At 37.4% G+C, this 15,725-nt stretch overlaps 1 protein-coding gene across 3 annotated transcripts in view; it reads left to right on the top strand.

The window, feature by feature from the left end:
* Window positions 1-15,725, top strand: part of LOC127415990 (alpha-ketoglutarate-dependent dioxygenase FTO-like) — a 252,691-nt gene that overhangs the window by 102,398 nt on the left and 134,568 nt on the right. The window contains exon 8 of one of the 3 annotated variants that reach the window (XM_051655078.1): window positions 7,674-10,431. The exons of the other annotated variants lie outside the window; for them this stretch is intronic. Coding sequence (XP_051511038.1) covers window positions 7,674-7,685 — 12 coding nt within the window. The 3' untranslated portion in view covers window positions 7,686-10,431. Of the gene's footprint in view, window positions 1-7,673; window positions 10,432-15,725 lie in introns of those variants that run through there. 3 annotated transcript variants of the gene reach the window in all.

Here is a 15,725-nt window from a genome sequence, read left to right as displayed (position 1 = left end):
TCTCTGCCTTCAACAGTTCTGCCCGGGCAGGTTCACTTTCCATGAGGCAGTGATGGAAATGATAAACGCTATGGTTTACAAACCTCTTCAGGATGCTTTGATTTTTAAATGATTCAGCATTTAACTTGTGTAATTACTGTCTGCACACCAGAGCAAAAGGGGGAAAAACACTGGCTCACTGTTTATCAAGTGCAGAAACTTTGCCAGGTGAAAAACAATCTGGAATCATGTGTAACAGTCACATTAAGTCCTCTTTGCAACCTGAACTTCATCAGAATGTCGATTTTTGACAACAGCACTGAAAAAGCTTAATGCAGCGCAACAAATGGTGAAACAGAAGACAGGTGTCTCGAGATGCATTAATAAATATTAAAGTTATGTTTAACTTAACACAGTGTCTAAAAATTTTGACAGTCCTGCACAACGAATTGTAAAACAGAACGCAGGTGTCTTGAGATGCGTTTAGAAATATTAAAGTTATTTTAAACTTAACAGTATCTAAAAAAAATTCAACAGTCCTGCGCGATATGCTGAAAAAATAGAGTTGTGGGTGGCACAATGATCAAAGACTTCCGTCCAGTGCATGTTTACATTGCCTGGAAAAACACTTGAAAAACAGCGCAGACGCACGTGTGAACAGCCCATAACTCGCCCTGTAGCCTACTTGAAAAACTGACCCGAACCTGGCCCAAAACCTGAAGGTTTGTCAGGTACCGTCGGACAGTTCGTGTTGAAGACCTCTAAACACGTGCAGAATAATAAGTGATTTGGAATTTGAATACAGGCGCCGTGCACATCCCTATTAATAACGCATGATTTTGGAATGGTACATAATTAAAAAGTGCATATAATTGTCCGTGTAAGACATTGCTCCAAACTTTTCTCGGAAAAATCCAACCAAACCTGCCAAGCGTCCACGTAGCGCATAAAGGTGAACGAAGTCACGACATGGGGGCCCTCCACGGTGTACTGGCCCATGGGCCTCTCAGTTCTTAATCCGTCCTTGCTTACATGCCTTGAGCTATTTTCCTGTCCCTGAAATAACCCTGTTGCCCACAATGCATCAGTGCTCTCATTGTTGTACGTAATGTAAATCTGTGCAGTAGAGGACACACAGAGGTAATTTAAGTCTAGAAGATCACAACTGATCAGTACTGTGTTTTTGAGACATGTTTGATACATAAGTATGGATGTGTGGAGAACACAGCTCTCCTCAGAGTGTTAGTTTCAGTAGGGGGCACTGTTGTATCACCATAGTCTGTCTCTCTCACGCTCTCTGCCTCTTTCGGTCTTTGAGCAGTAATCACATCTAATGTGCTGCTGGGGCTAAGGACCAACTATTAAGCTAGCAGCAGTGTGTGTGTGTGTGTGTGTGTGTGTGTGTGTGTGTGCGCGTGTGTGTGTGTGCATGCATGCAGGGGTGAGACAGTCTGTCTCATTGTGAGATACTCGTCCTCCCTATGACCAGAGAAACAATTTAAGAGTGCTAATATCCAGTGGTAAAAGATGTACACGTGTGTATTTGTGTGTATGTTTCTGTGTATGTGAATATCATCATTCATTCTTTCTTCATGTAGTAATACATTTAAAATGTGTGTATAAATATATATATATATATATATACACACTACCGTTCAAAAAATTTTGAAACACTTGACTGAAATGTTTCTCACAGTCCTAAAAACCTTTTGATCTGAAGGCGTATGCTTAAATGTTTGAAATTAGTTTTGTAGACAAAAATATAATTGTGCCACCATATTAATTTCTTTCATTACAAAACTAAAATTTTATAAAAAAATAAAAATAAAAAAAAAGTTTTTGAAATTGATGACTTGGACTGAATAATTAACAAAAGCAGCCAATAAGTGCCCAACATAGATGGGAACTCCTTCAATACTGTTTAAAAAGCATCCCAGGGTGATATATCAAGAAGTTGGTTTAGAAAATGTCAAGAGTACATGTCTGCAAAATCTAGGCAAAGGGTGACTACTTTGAAGATGCTAAAATATAACAGTTTTGATTTATTTTGGAATTTGTTTAGTCACAACATAATTCCCATATTTCCATTTCTATTATTCCATAGTTGTGATGACTTTACTATTATTCTAAAATGTGAAAAAATAAAATAAAACAAAAATAAAGAATGAGTAAGTGACCCTAAACTTTTGAACAGTAGTGTATATATATTTGTATTTATATATTTTGTTAATATTTTATGAATTTTTTTTGGACAATTATAAGTTATGTTTTTAAACTGATATAATTTGCCTTTCTTAAGAACAAAAATGAATGAAAGGATAACTTCAATTTATCACATTATACAGTATTATATATTATGTTAAATATATTACATTCATAAATGGAAGAGGTATGAAAAATGATTAAAATATAAATATCTTTCCTTTTTCTATATTTATTCATCTAAGTATCTAAGGATAATTTGTCGTTATTAATCTATTTTTTGTGTGTGTGTAAAAGTTTAATTTCATTATTTTTATTCTTTGTTTTATTGATTTTGAATTTGTGGATGCATGCATTAAGTTTAACTCAATGACCAGTGCATTTTCTACATTTTATTATCTGTTCAAACAGAGAATTCATAGAATTGTTAGAGCTTGAATAAATAGCTCATGAATGCAGAAGCATTTAGATAATAAATATTCATTTGAATTCCTAATATCTGATATTTTCACGGCTGATTTAAATTCATTTAACTATGGCAGAGTGTTTGTATGATTTTAACAGACAGTCATGGCATTTAACAGAGACATGTGTTTATCTAGATTCTTGGGAATTGTCTCCTTCGCCTTCGTGCACTTTTCTTGATTTCTGCAGTCTGAACAGGTCCGGGGTTGGCTGCTCCACGTATTTCTCTGTGTGTTCACCCTCTTCCTGCTGTTTATTAAAACCGCTTCTCTCCCGTGGGGGTTTCTCTCTTTCGTTTTCCTTCTTTCTCTTTTCTTGTCTCTCCCTCTCTTGCTCTTCAGGCTGTTGTGATGCAAATTTTCACCCCTCCATTTGAATGACATCCTGATAAAACAACTCCGTCTCTCCCTCCCTCTCTCTCTCTCCAACCTGTACCTCATGAATTATTGTGAACTGCTTAATGGAAACAACACAGAGAATATGATGGAAAATAGAATAGAAGAAAGAATAGAAAAAAAAGATGTGTGAAAGATAACTATTTAAATGCGCCTAGTTCTTGCTCTGATAAGTTGAGGTAAATGTTATCAAACATCAGGTCTCGGGTCCCTTTCCTCAATTTCTCCTGACACCCACACACATACTAGGTGAGCGTATGGTCCCTAAAGAGAAGCTATTGGACTCCTCATACACCACTGACATTTATTTAGGCTTTTAACAATGACTCTCTCTCTCTCTCTCTCCCTCTCTCTCTCTCCCTCTCTCTCTCTCTCTCACTATCCTGGCATACTAGAGATAGACTTCTATATGCAAAATATTTTAAATACCGTCCAGGCATTTTTTTATTTTATTTTTATTCTTTGGTTTATATAGGGTGCAATGATGATATGGATACAGGTCTGTTAACTATATATGTATGTGTGTGTGTGTGTGTGTGTGTGTGTGTGTATTTGCTGATGTGTTAGCTCTAATTTGTCACTTTCTCCACTTCTGTCACCCGGAGCATCATATCAAAAAGCTTTTCTCTCTCTCTCTCTGTCTTTTCTGTCTTCTTGCTACACTGCAGCTGACGCCTTCATATAAAGCCTCAAATATTGTGTGTTAAAACATTTATTTTCAAGCTGAATATAAAACTATTATGTGTTTATAAAATGCTTAGATGTTTCTTCCGTTCCTTTTTGGTGGTGGTGGTGTTTATTTGTGTGTGTGCGTGAGTGTATGTAGGTTTGTGCACAATGACCATTTCATAATTTCATACTCTCTGTCCAAAGAAAGAAAGCAAGCGAGAGAAGGTGAGCAATCATGACTGCAAGGGTCACCATTGATATCTGATTATGTTATTGACCTAGTGTGTGTGTGTGTGTGTGTGTGTGTGTGTGTGTGTGGCAGACAGGAAGGTAAAGACCCTTCTCCCCAGCGAGAGACACAGAGAGAGAGTGAGAGTGAGGGTCAATGTAAATGTTATTGCAGTGTGAGCTCATTTGATCAAAGCCACTGAAAGGTTAAGCGAATCCAATCTGGTTTAGTGTGTCTGAGGGTAGGGTGTGTGTGTGTGTGTGTGTGTGTGTGTGTGTGTGTGTGTGTGTGTGTGTGTGTAGACATTTGAGGGCAGTTGAGAGAGGCGGACACAGAGAGAGGATTATCGTATAGCTGTTGAAATGCTGGATCTGGTGTGGAGAGCTTCTCTGTGTCTCTAATGCATTTAGACAGCAATTGGCCTTAATAACCTTTATTGACTTCAGTAGGTCAGTGCCAAGGATCTAATTATTCAAGTGTATCAATTTCATCTAGTTTAGAGCTGCCTCGTTCTGATAATTATTTTAAGGTCGACCGGGGCAATTAATCTCTATTCACTTATTTGATGAGTTTGTAAAACATTATAAACGTAATAGCTTTTCTGTGCATTTTCATATTTCAGAATGCTTTTCATGGTGTGGGCTGCCGTCGTTTGCTGGCTGCTGTTATTTTCCTGCGAAACTCTTTACAGTTTATTCCTTGTGATTTTTTTATTTTTTTTTTATCTGTGCATGCCAGGGCAGTGTTTTACTGCCATTCTCTGTGATCAAATGGTTACCAGAGAAAATGTGGCTTGTGTCAGTTACACCCTGAATTCCACACGTAGCAATTTTCTTCTTAGTGGGATAATATTAAAGGAAAATATAATAAAAATAGTTGTGTATATAGCTTCATGTTTCTGTCTGTTAGTCGGCAACAGAGAGTGGGTTTTCTGATTTAAAAAAATAAAAGCACCATAATATATATATATATATATATATATATATATATATATATATATATGGGACATTTCTCTGTATTTCAATTTTCTCAGAATAGAGGAACAGTTTTCCCCTGTCAATAAATCACACTTTAGTCCCTGGGTCATTGTCATGAAACCTGTCAAGAAAATGTCCTGGTACTTTTTACTCCATAATCAAAAAAAAAAAAAAAAAAATATACATTATATTTTGCACATATTGTAGAAAATTAAGATTTTTTTACACTGTGACATTATTTTCATGACAGTTTACCTCACAATTCATATTACCACAATGTGAACAAAATGATAAATTATTTATGTTGTAAAGTATGTATGCATCATATTATCTTGGTACTGCCTTACAATTTTGCTGAATTTTAATGAAAGAGATCATTGTACAACAGCATCTGTTTTTACTGTAATAGAGTAAAAAAAAAAAAAAAAAAAATGTCTATGTTGCGGTAATGAGTCATCATTGAAATCAATGGGAATAGTAAAAGTAAAACATTGAATTTTGGTAATAAGAATTGGGGGGTAAAATGTGCTTAAGTTTCCTGAAAATAAAATCACAATGCAAAAAAAAGAAAAAAAAGAAGAATAAACTTAAATGTTCCAAAATGTATATTCTCAAGAAAAAAAGTTACAGTTTAAGGTACAAGTGCCATCACTGGAGTGGTACCCTCAAGGGGATTTATTTATTTATTTATTTATTTATTTTTGTACCTCTAATTAAAATGTATAACTTTTTTTGGGTAGATAATTGATGTATTGTGTACCCTTCAAGGTACATTTATATGTTTTGTTCCTCTGAGTTTTTTTTTTTTTTCCCTCAAAGGAATATTCCAGGTTTGATAAAAGTTAAGCTCAATCAACAGCATCTGTGGCATAAAACTGATTACCATAAAAATTTAGTTTGATTGCCCCTCCTTTTCTTTATATAAAAAAGCAAAAATCTGGGTTACAGTGAGGCGCTTACAATGGAAGTGAATGGGGCCAATCCATAAACATTGAAATACTCACTGTTTCAAAAGTATAGACACAAGATGTAAACAGAATGCTTGTTAACATGATTTTAGTGTCATAAAATTGCTTACTAACTTATCACTTACCTTCTCTGTGTAAAGTTATATACTGTACAACTTCGTTTCTATGACTATAATGTCAACACACTAAAACCCTAAAATGACTGTAAAAATGACGATTTAAACAACTTAACAGCACAAATAATCCTCAAGTTAAAAAAAAAAAAAAAATCCTTAATGTGAATTAAAGTGCTTTTATAAAATCACAAGCTTAACATTTCTGCCTTTAAACCGCCATTGTACCACCCCAGTGACAGCTTTGTATGTGAAACGGCATAGGCTTCATTTTATTTATGATGCAAATCTAATAAAATATTAATTCATATATATATATATATATATATATATATATATATATATATATATATATATATATATATTTATTTGTGGTTAAATATGACCAGGACATTTTCTGAAAAGGTTTCGTGAGCATCAACTATCTGCGTTTCTCCTTCGGTTCACCTGCTAAAACAGCAGAGCAGAAATTACTTCACAATTTATTTTATTACACTTATAAACAGTAAATAATAAGGCTGCTAATAAATTTCACAGTAAGGGATGGTTTTTACTGGATAATGGGGGAGAGAATGAGAAGAAAAGAAGCAGGAAAAGGTTGGGAGGGGGGGTGTGTACAGTAGAATTTGCGGGCAAAAGGTATTTATGATTCCCTTTGAAGTCCTTATTGAACAGGGTAGGCTGAATTTTAGCAGGCCCTGACACTGGTGAGGGTAAATAGTTAAACCCCTTTAGAGAATTTCATGCAATGATATGCCACTTGCACACTGTGTTTGTGTTTTGCAAGTATGTGTTAGTGTTTTTTACCTACAGGGAGAGAGAGAGAGGCCGCTTGCTTTGTAACTGCATACAGAAGGGTTTTAGAGATTGTTAGGGCAACCAGGCAAGGAGACCAGTGTGTTTGAGTTTTTTTTACTTTAATTTTTTCTTTCTTTCTTCTTCTTCTTCTTCCTTTTTTTTTTTTTTTCAGGGGATCTGTGTGTGTAGCAACGGAATCTCTGGGAGGGAATATTATTGGATATCCTTTAAAGTACACACACTCACAGCTCAAAGTGTTACCTCAAGGCTTTCTAGTCAGCTAACAGACACACCCGTCTCCACAGTCACTTGAGCATTATAACTTACAAACTGACAATGATGAAAAATTTCTAGTATCCTGTTTATATGAAACCCATACTCATTGTTGATTATTCCATTTGTTCATTACACACATATTATTATATTTAGAGCAGTGCATGCATTCTAATATCAAGACAAGAGTAAAATCACTTTCGTTTAGATGTGTAACAGTCAGTTTAAACAGATAAATACGCATCCTTAATTTTTATAGTCAGACAGTATTATCTGTTTTCAAATGGATCAATTCATGGATGTTGCTTGCTTTCAAATAATTGTGTATTATTAGTATTGTCATATGCACATGTGTAATTAGGTGCAGACAGTGCAGTCGTGTTCTGATGGTGTTGTTGAGCTGCACTCGCTGTGTGATGGAGCAAACAGTCCCTGAAAGCCGCTGAACACTTTGAAGTCATATTTTTTATTTTCTTAGAAAACCAATAAGTGCTTTACAATACCTGATCTATCTTATCTCCCCAAACTCTCCCCATATTCTCTATTTATTTAGGGCTTTGCTTATTTATTTACTCTGCATGTTTTTTTTGTTTTTTTTTCTCTAGCTCGTTTCTTGATCAGTGAGATAAGCGGCTGAAGAAAAAGGAATTAAATCTGGAGTTGCAGACCATGACTGATTAATCACTACTGGGGAAACACACAAACACCAACTCAAATTCATCACACATATATGCTTTATAACATTCCACAAAAACACACACACATTACAGAGGGATTAAAATGTTAGCTGACAGTCAGGTGGAATCAGACCTCATTTGGTAGATATATGCTTATCTCTCTCTCTCTCTCTCTCTTGCTCTCTTTTCCTCTAATGTGTCTTTCTGTCTCCTCTATCCTTCCTTTTATTTTCTCAAAGTCACTAGGTTGGCTATCATGTTGGGGCTCTAAACTGAGTTAAGCCACGGTTCAGAACAATAAGAGGAAGAATGGGAGATCCTGATGGCAAGCCACTGTACAATTGTTGGAGTCACTTGAAAAATAGCTAAGACAGATAGGAATTATAAAAAAAAAAAAAAAAGAAATTGCAGATAATTTGAGAGGTATTAGGGAGAGACAGGAGAGAAGAGAGAAAAGAAGATGATATAAAAGGAGAGAGAGACATGAGCACAGAGCGGTGAACAAGTGATGTTATGCAGGAGTACAGTCTGGTGGCTGATGCATACTCAGAAGTTGCAGTCTTTGTGTTTGGACAGAAGTTGAGAGCGAGGGCTGAGATGAATAGACACATATGTGTTTGAGAGTAAACACACTCTCTCTCTCCAATGGGAAATGTTCCTGTTGGAATCTCTTATGATCCCTTCCCTTTCAACTCTCTTCCTCTCTCTGTCTCTCTCAATGTTTCGTACAGTTCAGTGGAAAGTTACAGATGATTTTGGGATTATAAAGTACATTCGGTTTTTTACACTGAATAGATCAGGCTTGACCACTAGAAAGTAAAATCACACCTTATTGGCACGGACACTTGAAATGGTAGAGGATAGGTACAGAAAGATAACATACTCTTTTTAATCCTTAATGCCAATTTCTCTTCCTGGAAAAGCATTTGGATTTTTTTGCGCACTGAGGAATTTCAAATCAACTCATCTTAAAGTCTTGATCATAGATCTTATTGATATGGCTGTTTGTTGTGTACACTGTAACTGTTATTTTGTCTTTTAGTTATCATAACTTAAAATGTAGAGGTAGAATTACTGCCCAGTACTGATCTTGTTGAAATAACTCAATTATCCAAGTTTTTGTTGCATTTTGTTGAACTTGTGATGAGTAATTAAACTTAGAAAAACTATTCAGCTAAAATCAAAAATACTGTATGAGTAAAGAGAACCATGCACATCATGCTCACGTATTTGGATTTCCAGCATGCACTGCGGCATGAATACTGTACATTTAGCTAATTGCACTATTACTGCCTCACTTTTCTTTCTTTTTTTTTTTTTTTTTATTGTTTGCTTCTTTTTTATGCTGTTGGTTGTTGTGTTTGTTGTCACTTTCAGTTCAAAGTTCATCCTTTTACTCGATGTGTGTGATGATTGTCACTGTCATCGCAATTTGCGTGTAACGTGTTGAGTCCCATGTGTGTCGCCTTTACAAGTTTAAGTCAGAATATACAGTAATCGAGTGATCAAACATTCATCTTTGATCATCAACTGGCCATTTACCATCAAATGGTAGTTTATTTGACCTCTGACAGTGGAATGGCCATAACTACTTCTGTGGTTATCAATAGTATTAAATTATAATACAGGTAATTCACTTATATAATCAGTTTGAAATTAATTAGAATGAAGTTTATTAAACTAAAAGTTAAATTTATTAAAAAAGACGTTAAGCTCATTTAAAGTTATTGATTTAAGTAAATTTTATGATCTGTTTAAACAACTTTCCCTCTTAAGTTGATACAACTTAAACATTTAAGGCAGCATAAACACTTTTTTAAAGTTGAAACTACAAGATTTCTTTTTTTTTTTACACTGTGGTTCAGTGTGGGTTTCTGTGGGTTTAAATAGTGGGGCTGTGCCACTATGTTTGAGATTTTGGGAATTTTAGTTATTACAATATTTTAACTAGTTTATTTTATCACATGGAATTGGCCATGGATCATCTATTTCAAAGCATTGTACTATAAAAAGATACAACCAGTGTTTTGTAGTAATGGCCTTGATAACATAATCAGAACACAAAAATCAAGTAAATGCAATAAGATCACATTTTAAATGTGTAATCTGATTAGTTACTTTTTATTGATTACATTATTACATATTAATTACGTTACCTATAAGTCCTCACTTTCAAAGAATCGTTGATTGACTTAATGTTTACTAATGTTTAACCTTTTCGTACGTGAGTTTCTCCTGTACTGACAGATACTCCCTGCGTGAGTTCTTTAATGCACACTGCAATTAAAATAAATCTTACCTTACACTTCACAACAGATGCACTGAAGGACAGATTATATCACAGCGGGTGCACTGAAGGTCAGATTAAATGTTATCAAACATATAATGTGGTTTTTAGATATTTATAATGAATGATTATGATAGATAAGATGCGATCGCAAATGCTTTTGCTGGCTATGCGTGCCACCATATTTACGTTGCAATGCAAGATGGGATTCTGAGTTTGAATCGTCATAGAAGCATACAAAAGGAAGAGCATAGAAGGTTCTAAAAACCTAGCACTTCCACTCTCCCAGCCCCAGGAGTTGTGACGGACAGAATGGGAGAAGGCTCGAGCGAACTGACTAGTTTGTATATTCTTTTACATCAGAAAACATGGCCGCAGCACTGCATCTAAACAGTGCGCTCCGACAGTAACGGCTTTATACTTTTATTTAGTGATTGTTTTAAAGTTTGTAACATATAAAAATAAAGATATTGTGATGTTGATCTGCAGATCACACCGGTTTGATCGTATGTGCGAAAGGGTTAATGAAATGAGTGAAAATTGGTATTTAAGTGTAAAGTTATGCAGTTCATCTTAATTCATTATAATAATAATACATTTTATCCAAAATAATCTAAAAGTAATTCCAAAAGATTAGATTAGATTAAATTACTTGCATTACAATTTTAGTTGTGTAATATGTAATCAGTACTAGATTACATTACAGAAGGAAACCCCAACACTAAGTACAACAGTGACAAATTAAAGCATTATAGTTATGTGTTATAATTATTTATAAAAACATACTTTATATACAGTTGTGCTCAAAAGTTTGCATACCCTGGCAGAAATTGTGGCATTGATTTTGAAAATATGATTGATCATGCAAAAAATTTAAGGATAGTGATCATATGAAGCCATTTATTATCACATAGTTGTTTGGCTCCTTTTTAAATCATAATGATAACAGAAATCACCCAAATGGCCCTTATCAAAAGTTTACATACCCTTGAATGTTTGGCCTTGTTACAGACACACAAGGTGACACACACAGGTTTAAATGGCAATTAAAGGTTAATTTCCCACACCTGTGGCTTTTTAAATTGCAATTAGTGTCTGTGTATAAATAGTCAATGAGTTTGTTAGCTCTCACGTGGATGCACTGAGCAGGCTAGATACTGAGCCATGGGGAGCAGAAAAGAACTGTCAAAAGACCTGCATAACAAGGTAATGGAACTTTATAAAGATGGAAAAGGATATAAAAAGATAGCCAAAGCCTTGAAAATGCCAGTCAGTACTGTTCAATCACTTATTAAGAAGTGGAAAATTCGGGGATCTCTTGATGCCAAGGTCAGGTAGACCAAAAAATATTTCAGCCAAAACTGCCAGAAGAATTGTTCGGGATACAAAGAAAAACCCACAGGTAACCTCAGGAGAAATATAGGCTGCTCTGGAAAAAGATGGTGTGGTTGTTTCAAGGAGCACAATACGACGATACTTGAACAAAAATGAGCTGCATGGTCGAGTTGCCAGAAAGAAGCCTTTCCTGCACCAATGCCACAAAAAAGCCTGGTTACAATATGCCCGACAACACCTTGACATGCCTCACAGCTTCTGGCACACTGTAATTTGGAGTGACGAGACCAAAATAGAGCTTTATGGTTACAACCATAAGCGCTATGTTTGGAGAGGGGTCAACAAGGCCTATAGTGAAAAGAATACCATCCCCACTGTGAAGCATGGTGGTGGCTCACTGATGTTTTGGGGTGTGTGAGCTCTAAAGGCATGGGGAATCTTGTGAAAGTTGATGGCAAGATGAATGCAGCATGATGTTTTAGCCCTTAAATCATATTCTGATTCACACTGACAACAAGTCGGTAGTGGCATACATCAAGCAATAGGGTGGTGTGCGATCTCCAGCAATGATGACACTCGTGCGGCAGCTCTTCAAATGGAGTGGCGAGTGTCTCCTGTCGTTACGGGCAACCCATATGCCCGGAGCCCTGAATTTCGGAGTGGACATGCTCTCCCGACAGGGAGTGATCGCAGGGGAGTAGAAACTCCACCACCTAATGGTCACGGAGATCTGGAACAGGTTTGGGAGGGTGACAATAGATCTATTCGCCTCCCAGGAGACCTCTCATTGTTCCCTGTGGTACTCCATGACAGCACAGGCCCCGTTGGGGGTGGATGCGTTAGCTCACAAATGGCCAGCGGGTCGAAAGTATGCATTCCCCCCACTGCGCCTCATTCCTCCACTCCTCTCCAAAATCAGGGAGGAAATGGAAACAGTACTACTGATTGCGCCGAGGTGGCCGAATCAACTGTGCTTTCCAGAAATAGTGGAGCTCCTTTATGCGCATCCGTGGGAAATCCCACTAAGGCGAGACCTTCTTTCTCAGGCTCGCGGCTCGATTTGGCATCCGCGGCCGGAGATATGGAACCTACATGTGTGGCCGTTGAGCGGGTCACGTCAGATGACGAAGACCTCTCACAGGCAATAAAGAATACAATTTTGCACGCTAGAGCCCCATCTACGAGACGGCTCTATGCCTACAAATGGAATGTGTTTGTGAAATGGTGCAAAACGTGAATGACGATCCCGTTAATTGCCCTATTTCTGCCATTTTGGAATTTTTACAGGAGCGCTTAGAAACAGGTCTTACTCCATCTACACAAAGTATATGTAGCCGCTATTTCGGCAAATCATGCAGCTGTAGGGGGCATGCCAGTAGGTAGACACTGTTTCGTGGTCAGCTTTCTAAAAGGTAAAGCCTTTTACCCCCTCCCTTCCAGTCGGAAGAGCAATGCTCCCTCCATACACTCTGTCCAGTCAGAGCGCTACACACCTATGTTACCTGCACGAGCCAGTTCAGACAAACGGACCAGCTTTTTGTCTGTTTCGGAGGTCGCTCGAAAGGCATGCCAGTCTCAAAGCAGAGACTGTCACATTGGATTGTCGATGCTATAACACTGGCGAACAAATCTCAGGGAACCCAATGCCCTATTTAGGCATTAAGGCCCACTCAACGAGAGGTATGGCCGCCTCTTGGGCGTGGGAAAATGGTGTTTCCATACAAGAAATCTGCCTGGCGGCGGGTTGGGCTTCACCCAGCACCTTTGCACGATTTTACAACCTTGACATGCATTCGGTGGCTTCACAGATATTGTCTGTGCAGCAGCAATAATTCATTGTGTTCTAATGTCCGCTTTGAGAACTTGATGAATTCACTTTGCTCCCGGACCGCACTCGCCTGTGCAACAATGCAATACTCAGCCCTTCATGTTAAGCGCCGTCATACTTTGTTTATGCTGCCTAATTCCACTACATGCAGTATCTCTTATGTCTTGGCTTCTGCTTTAGACATTCGAATGTAAAGCGGTGCCACACTCGGGCCATACCGCTTGAATATATATTTACTATTTTTTCACACAAATGCGCTACCGGACGTCACTATCAGGTGGCTCAGCCGCCGCTTTCAGTTGATAAATTCTGACTGATGGCATTATTCCGCCCGCTTATATAGAAAGCTGAGCGCCACACACTCAATGTCATTGGCTGAGCGGACGCGAACGCCATTGGCTCAATTCAATTGCATCTGAATTGCCGTGATCCAATAGGAGTTAAGAAATTGGAGAAAAGGAGTTTTTCCCATAAGTGTCAGTGACGCGATGTCTCGTTCCCTACATCTCAGGGAACCGAGGATACATACGTAACCAGAGATGTTTTCCTTATAAGCATGTTTTGCCTATACAATCTGTAAACAGCTGCAATCCTACATAGGACAAGCGACTATAGAAGATGGATGGATGGATGGAATCTTTAAACAGTCTTTTCTGCTCCTTCAAATGGTGTACTCACTGTGAGTGTCTGTTTGTATTTGCCTACCCACTAATATTTTTCTTATATGTCATACCCAATGATTCATGCACATATTTCTTAAGGCATTCGGTTTTTTAAGCTATCAGATTTTTATGTCTTATACCTATTTATATATAACTAATGCACTGGAAAAATGTGTCCTGCTATACAAGAGCCCTCAGGCTTCCCCAAACCGCTGATGTATATTACTTCATTGACTTCACTACTGATATTTTCAGCTTTCAGATGACATAAATTACACAACAGTGTCTCCCGTAACATCAAGTTGTAATCTGTACAGCTCGTCTTGGGTTTCGTTCATTTCGCAGCAAGCCAACGTTAACTGTACCCTATCCAAACTGTTTTCCCAAATGTCACTTTTCAGCCACCGTAGAAAAAAAGACATGTAATGAAAATAGCTTCAGGTCTATGTGATGGTTATCTGTGTGTGGAGTTCACATTCTTTAAGTGCTGAAAATGAATATGTGCAGAATGAGGAGAAAGTGAGGTTTTGGCCTCCCTCCCACTGCCAAAAGCTTTCACTGGCAGGAGAAAAGTGGGTACAAGATCATAATCTCTAATCTCCAATCAGCAGGCAGATCCAGAAGGAGATGGAGGTGGAGAGAGATTGGGCAGATGTGTATACATGTGTACACATGTGTATGAGAGAGAGTGGATGTGGGTATTAAGTCAGAAAGAAAGTGATAGATTAAAGAGAAGGAGAGTTTTAATAACAGTAAAATGATAGTTCTTAATAGTTCACCCAAAAATGAAAATATTGTCATTATTTACTCACCCTCATGTCATTCAAATCCCATATGACTTTTTTCTTCTGTGGAACACAATAAGAGATATTTTAAAGATACTCATACAATGAAAGTTGATAGTGACTCACTTTAAAGCTTAAAAAGGACCCAAAAGTGTCATTAAAGTAGTCCATGCGACTCGTGCATCATACTTCATGTTTTCTGACTTGGAATACAATAGGTTTTGTTGAGAAACAAACTAAAATGTAAGTCATTTTACAATTGTATGGGAAATACAATGACATTTGTCATTTTGTATGGGAAATACAATGACATCTCCTCTTCCCTCCTCTCCTATCCTCCACCCCAACACTTCTATCCAAATTTTGCTATTGTGAAAAGCTTTTGAGGGCTTTTGGTTTGCAACTGCCATTTTTAAAACACAGTTTTTCTTTCTCATCTAAAAGAGAGAGCAAGAAACCAATAGAGTCAGAGAAAGAAAATCGCAAAGCTTTAAGCTTTTGCCTCATTAGCTCAAGCAAAAAGCATATGTCCAGTTGCCTCTGGCTAAAGGATTCAGAATTCACAGCACAAAAGCATGCGGCCCACAGCGCTGCCCCATAATGCCTTCAAACACTCTCACTTGTTGCGCTGGGCTCTTCAGCAGCTGGGTTTCTATTATCCGTCCCCTCCTCTGTCCTCGGATGCATTGCTGTGATGTTGCGAACACATTTTTCTAATGTTTTACACTTCATGTAATCCATTCTCTCAGCGTGCTGGCTCTGATGGGAGTAGTAATTGATGAGCCTCTGAGAGCTCAGAGGGTCAATGTGGCTGAAAGGCCAAGCTCTCAATCACACACACACACACACACACACACACACACACACACACACACACACACACACACACACACACACAGAGAGAGAGGCATGTGTGTATGTGTTTGTGTGTGTGTGTGTGTGTGTGTGTATATATATATATATATATATATATATATATATATATATATATATATATATATATATATATATATGTATGTATGTGTGTGTGTGTGTGTGTGTGTGTGTGTGTGCGCGCGCGCACGTGTGTGTGTGTGTGTGTGT

This window comes from Myxocyprinus asiaticus, chromosome 2, assembly GCF_019703515.2.
Source record: "Myxocyprinus asiaticus isolate MX2 ecotype Aquarium Trade chromosome 2, UBuf_Myxa_2, whole genome shotgun sequence".
Lineage (NCBI taxonomy): Eukaryota > Metazoa > Chordata > Actinopteri > Cypriniformes > Catostomidae > Myxocyprinus > Myxocyprinus asiaticus.
Note: the sequence above shows the minus strand (reverse complement) of the source record. Positions and strands in the feature narration are given on the sequence as shown.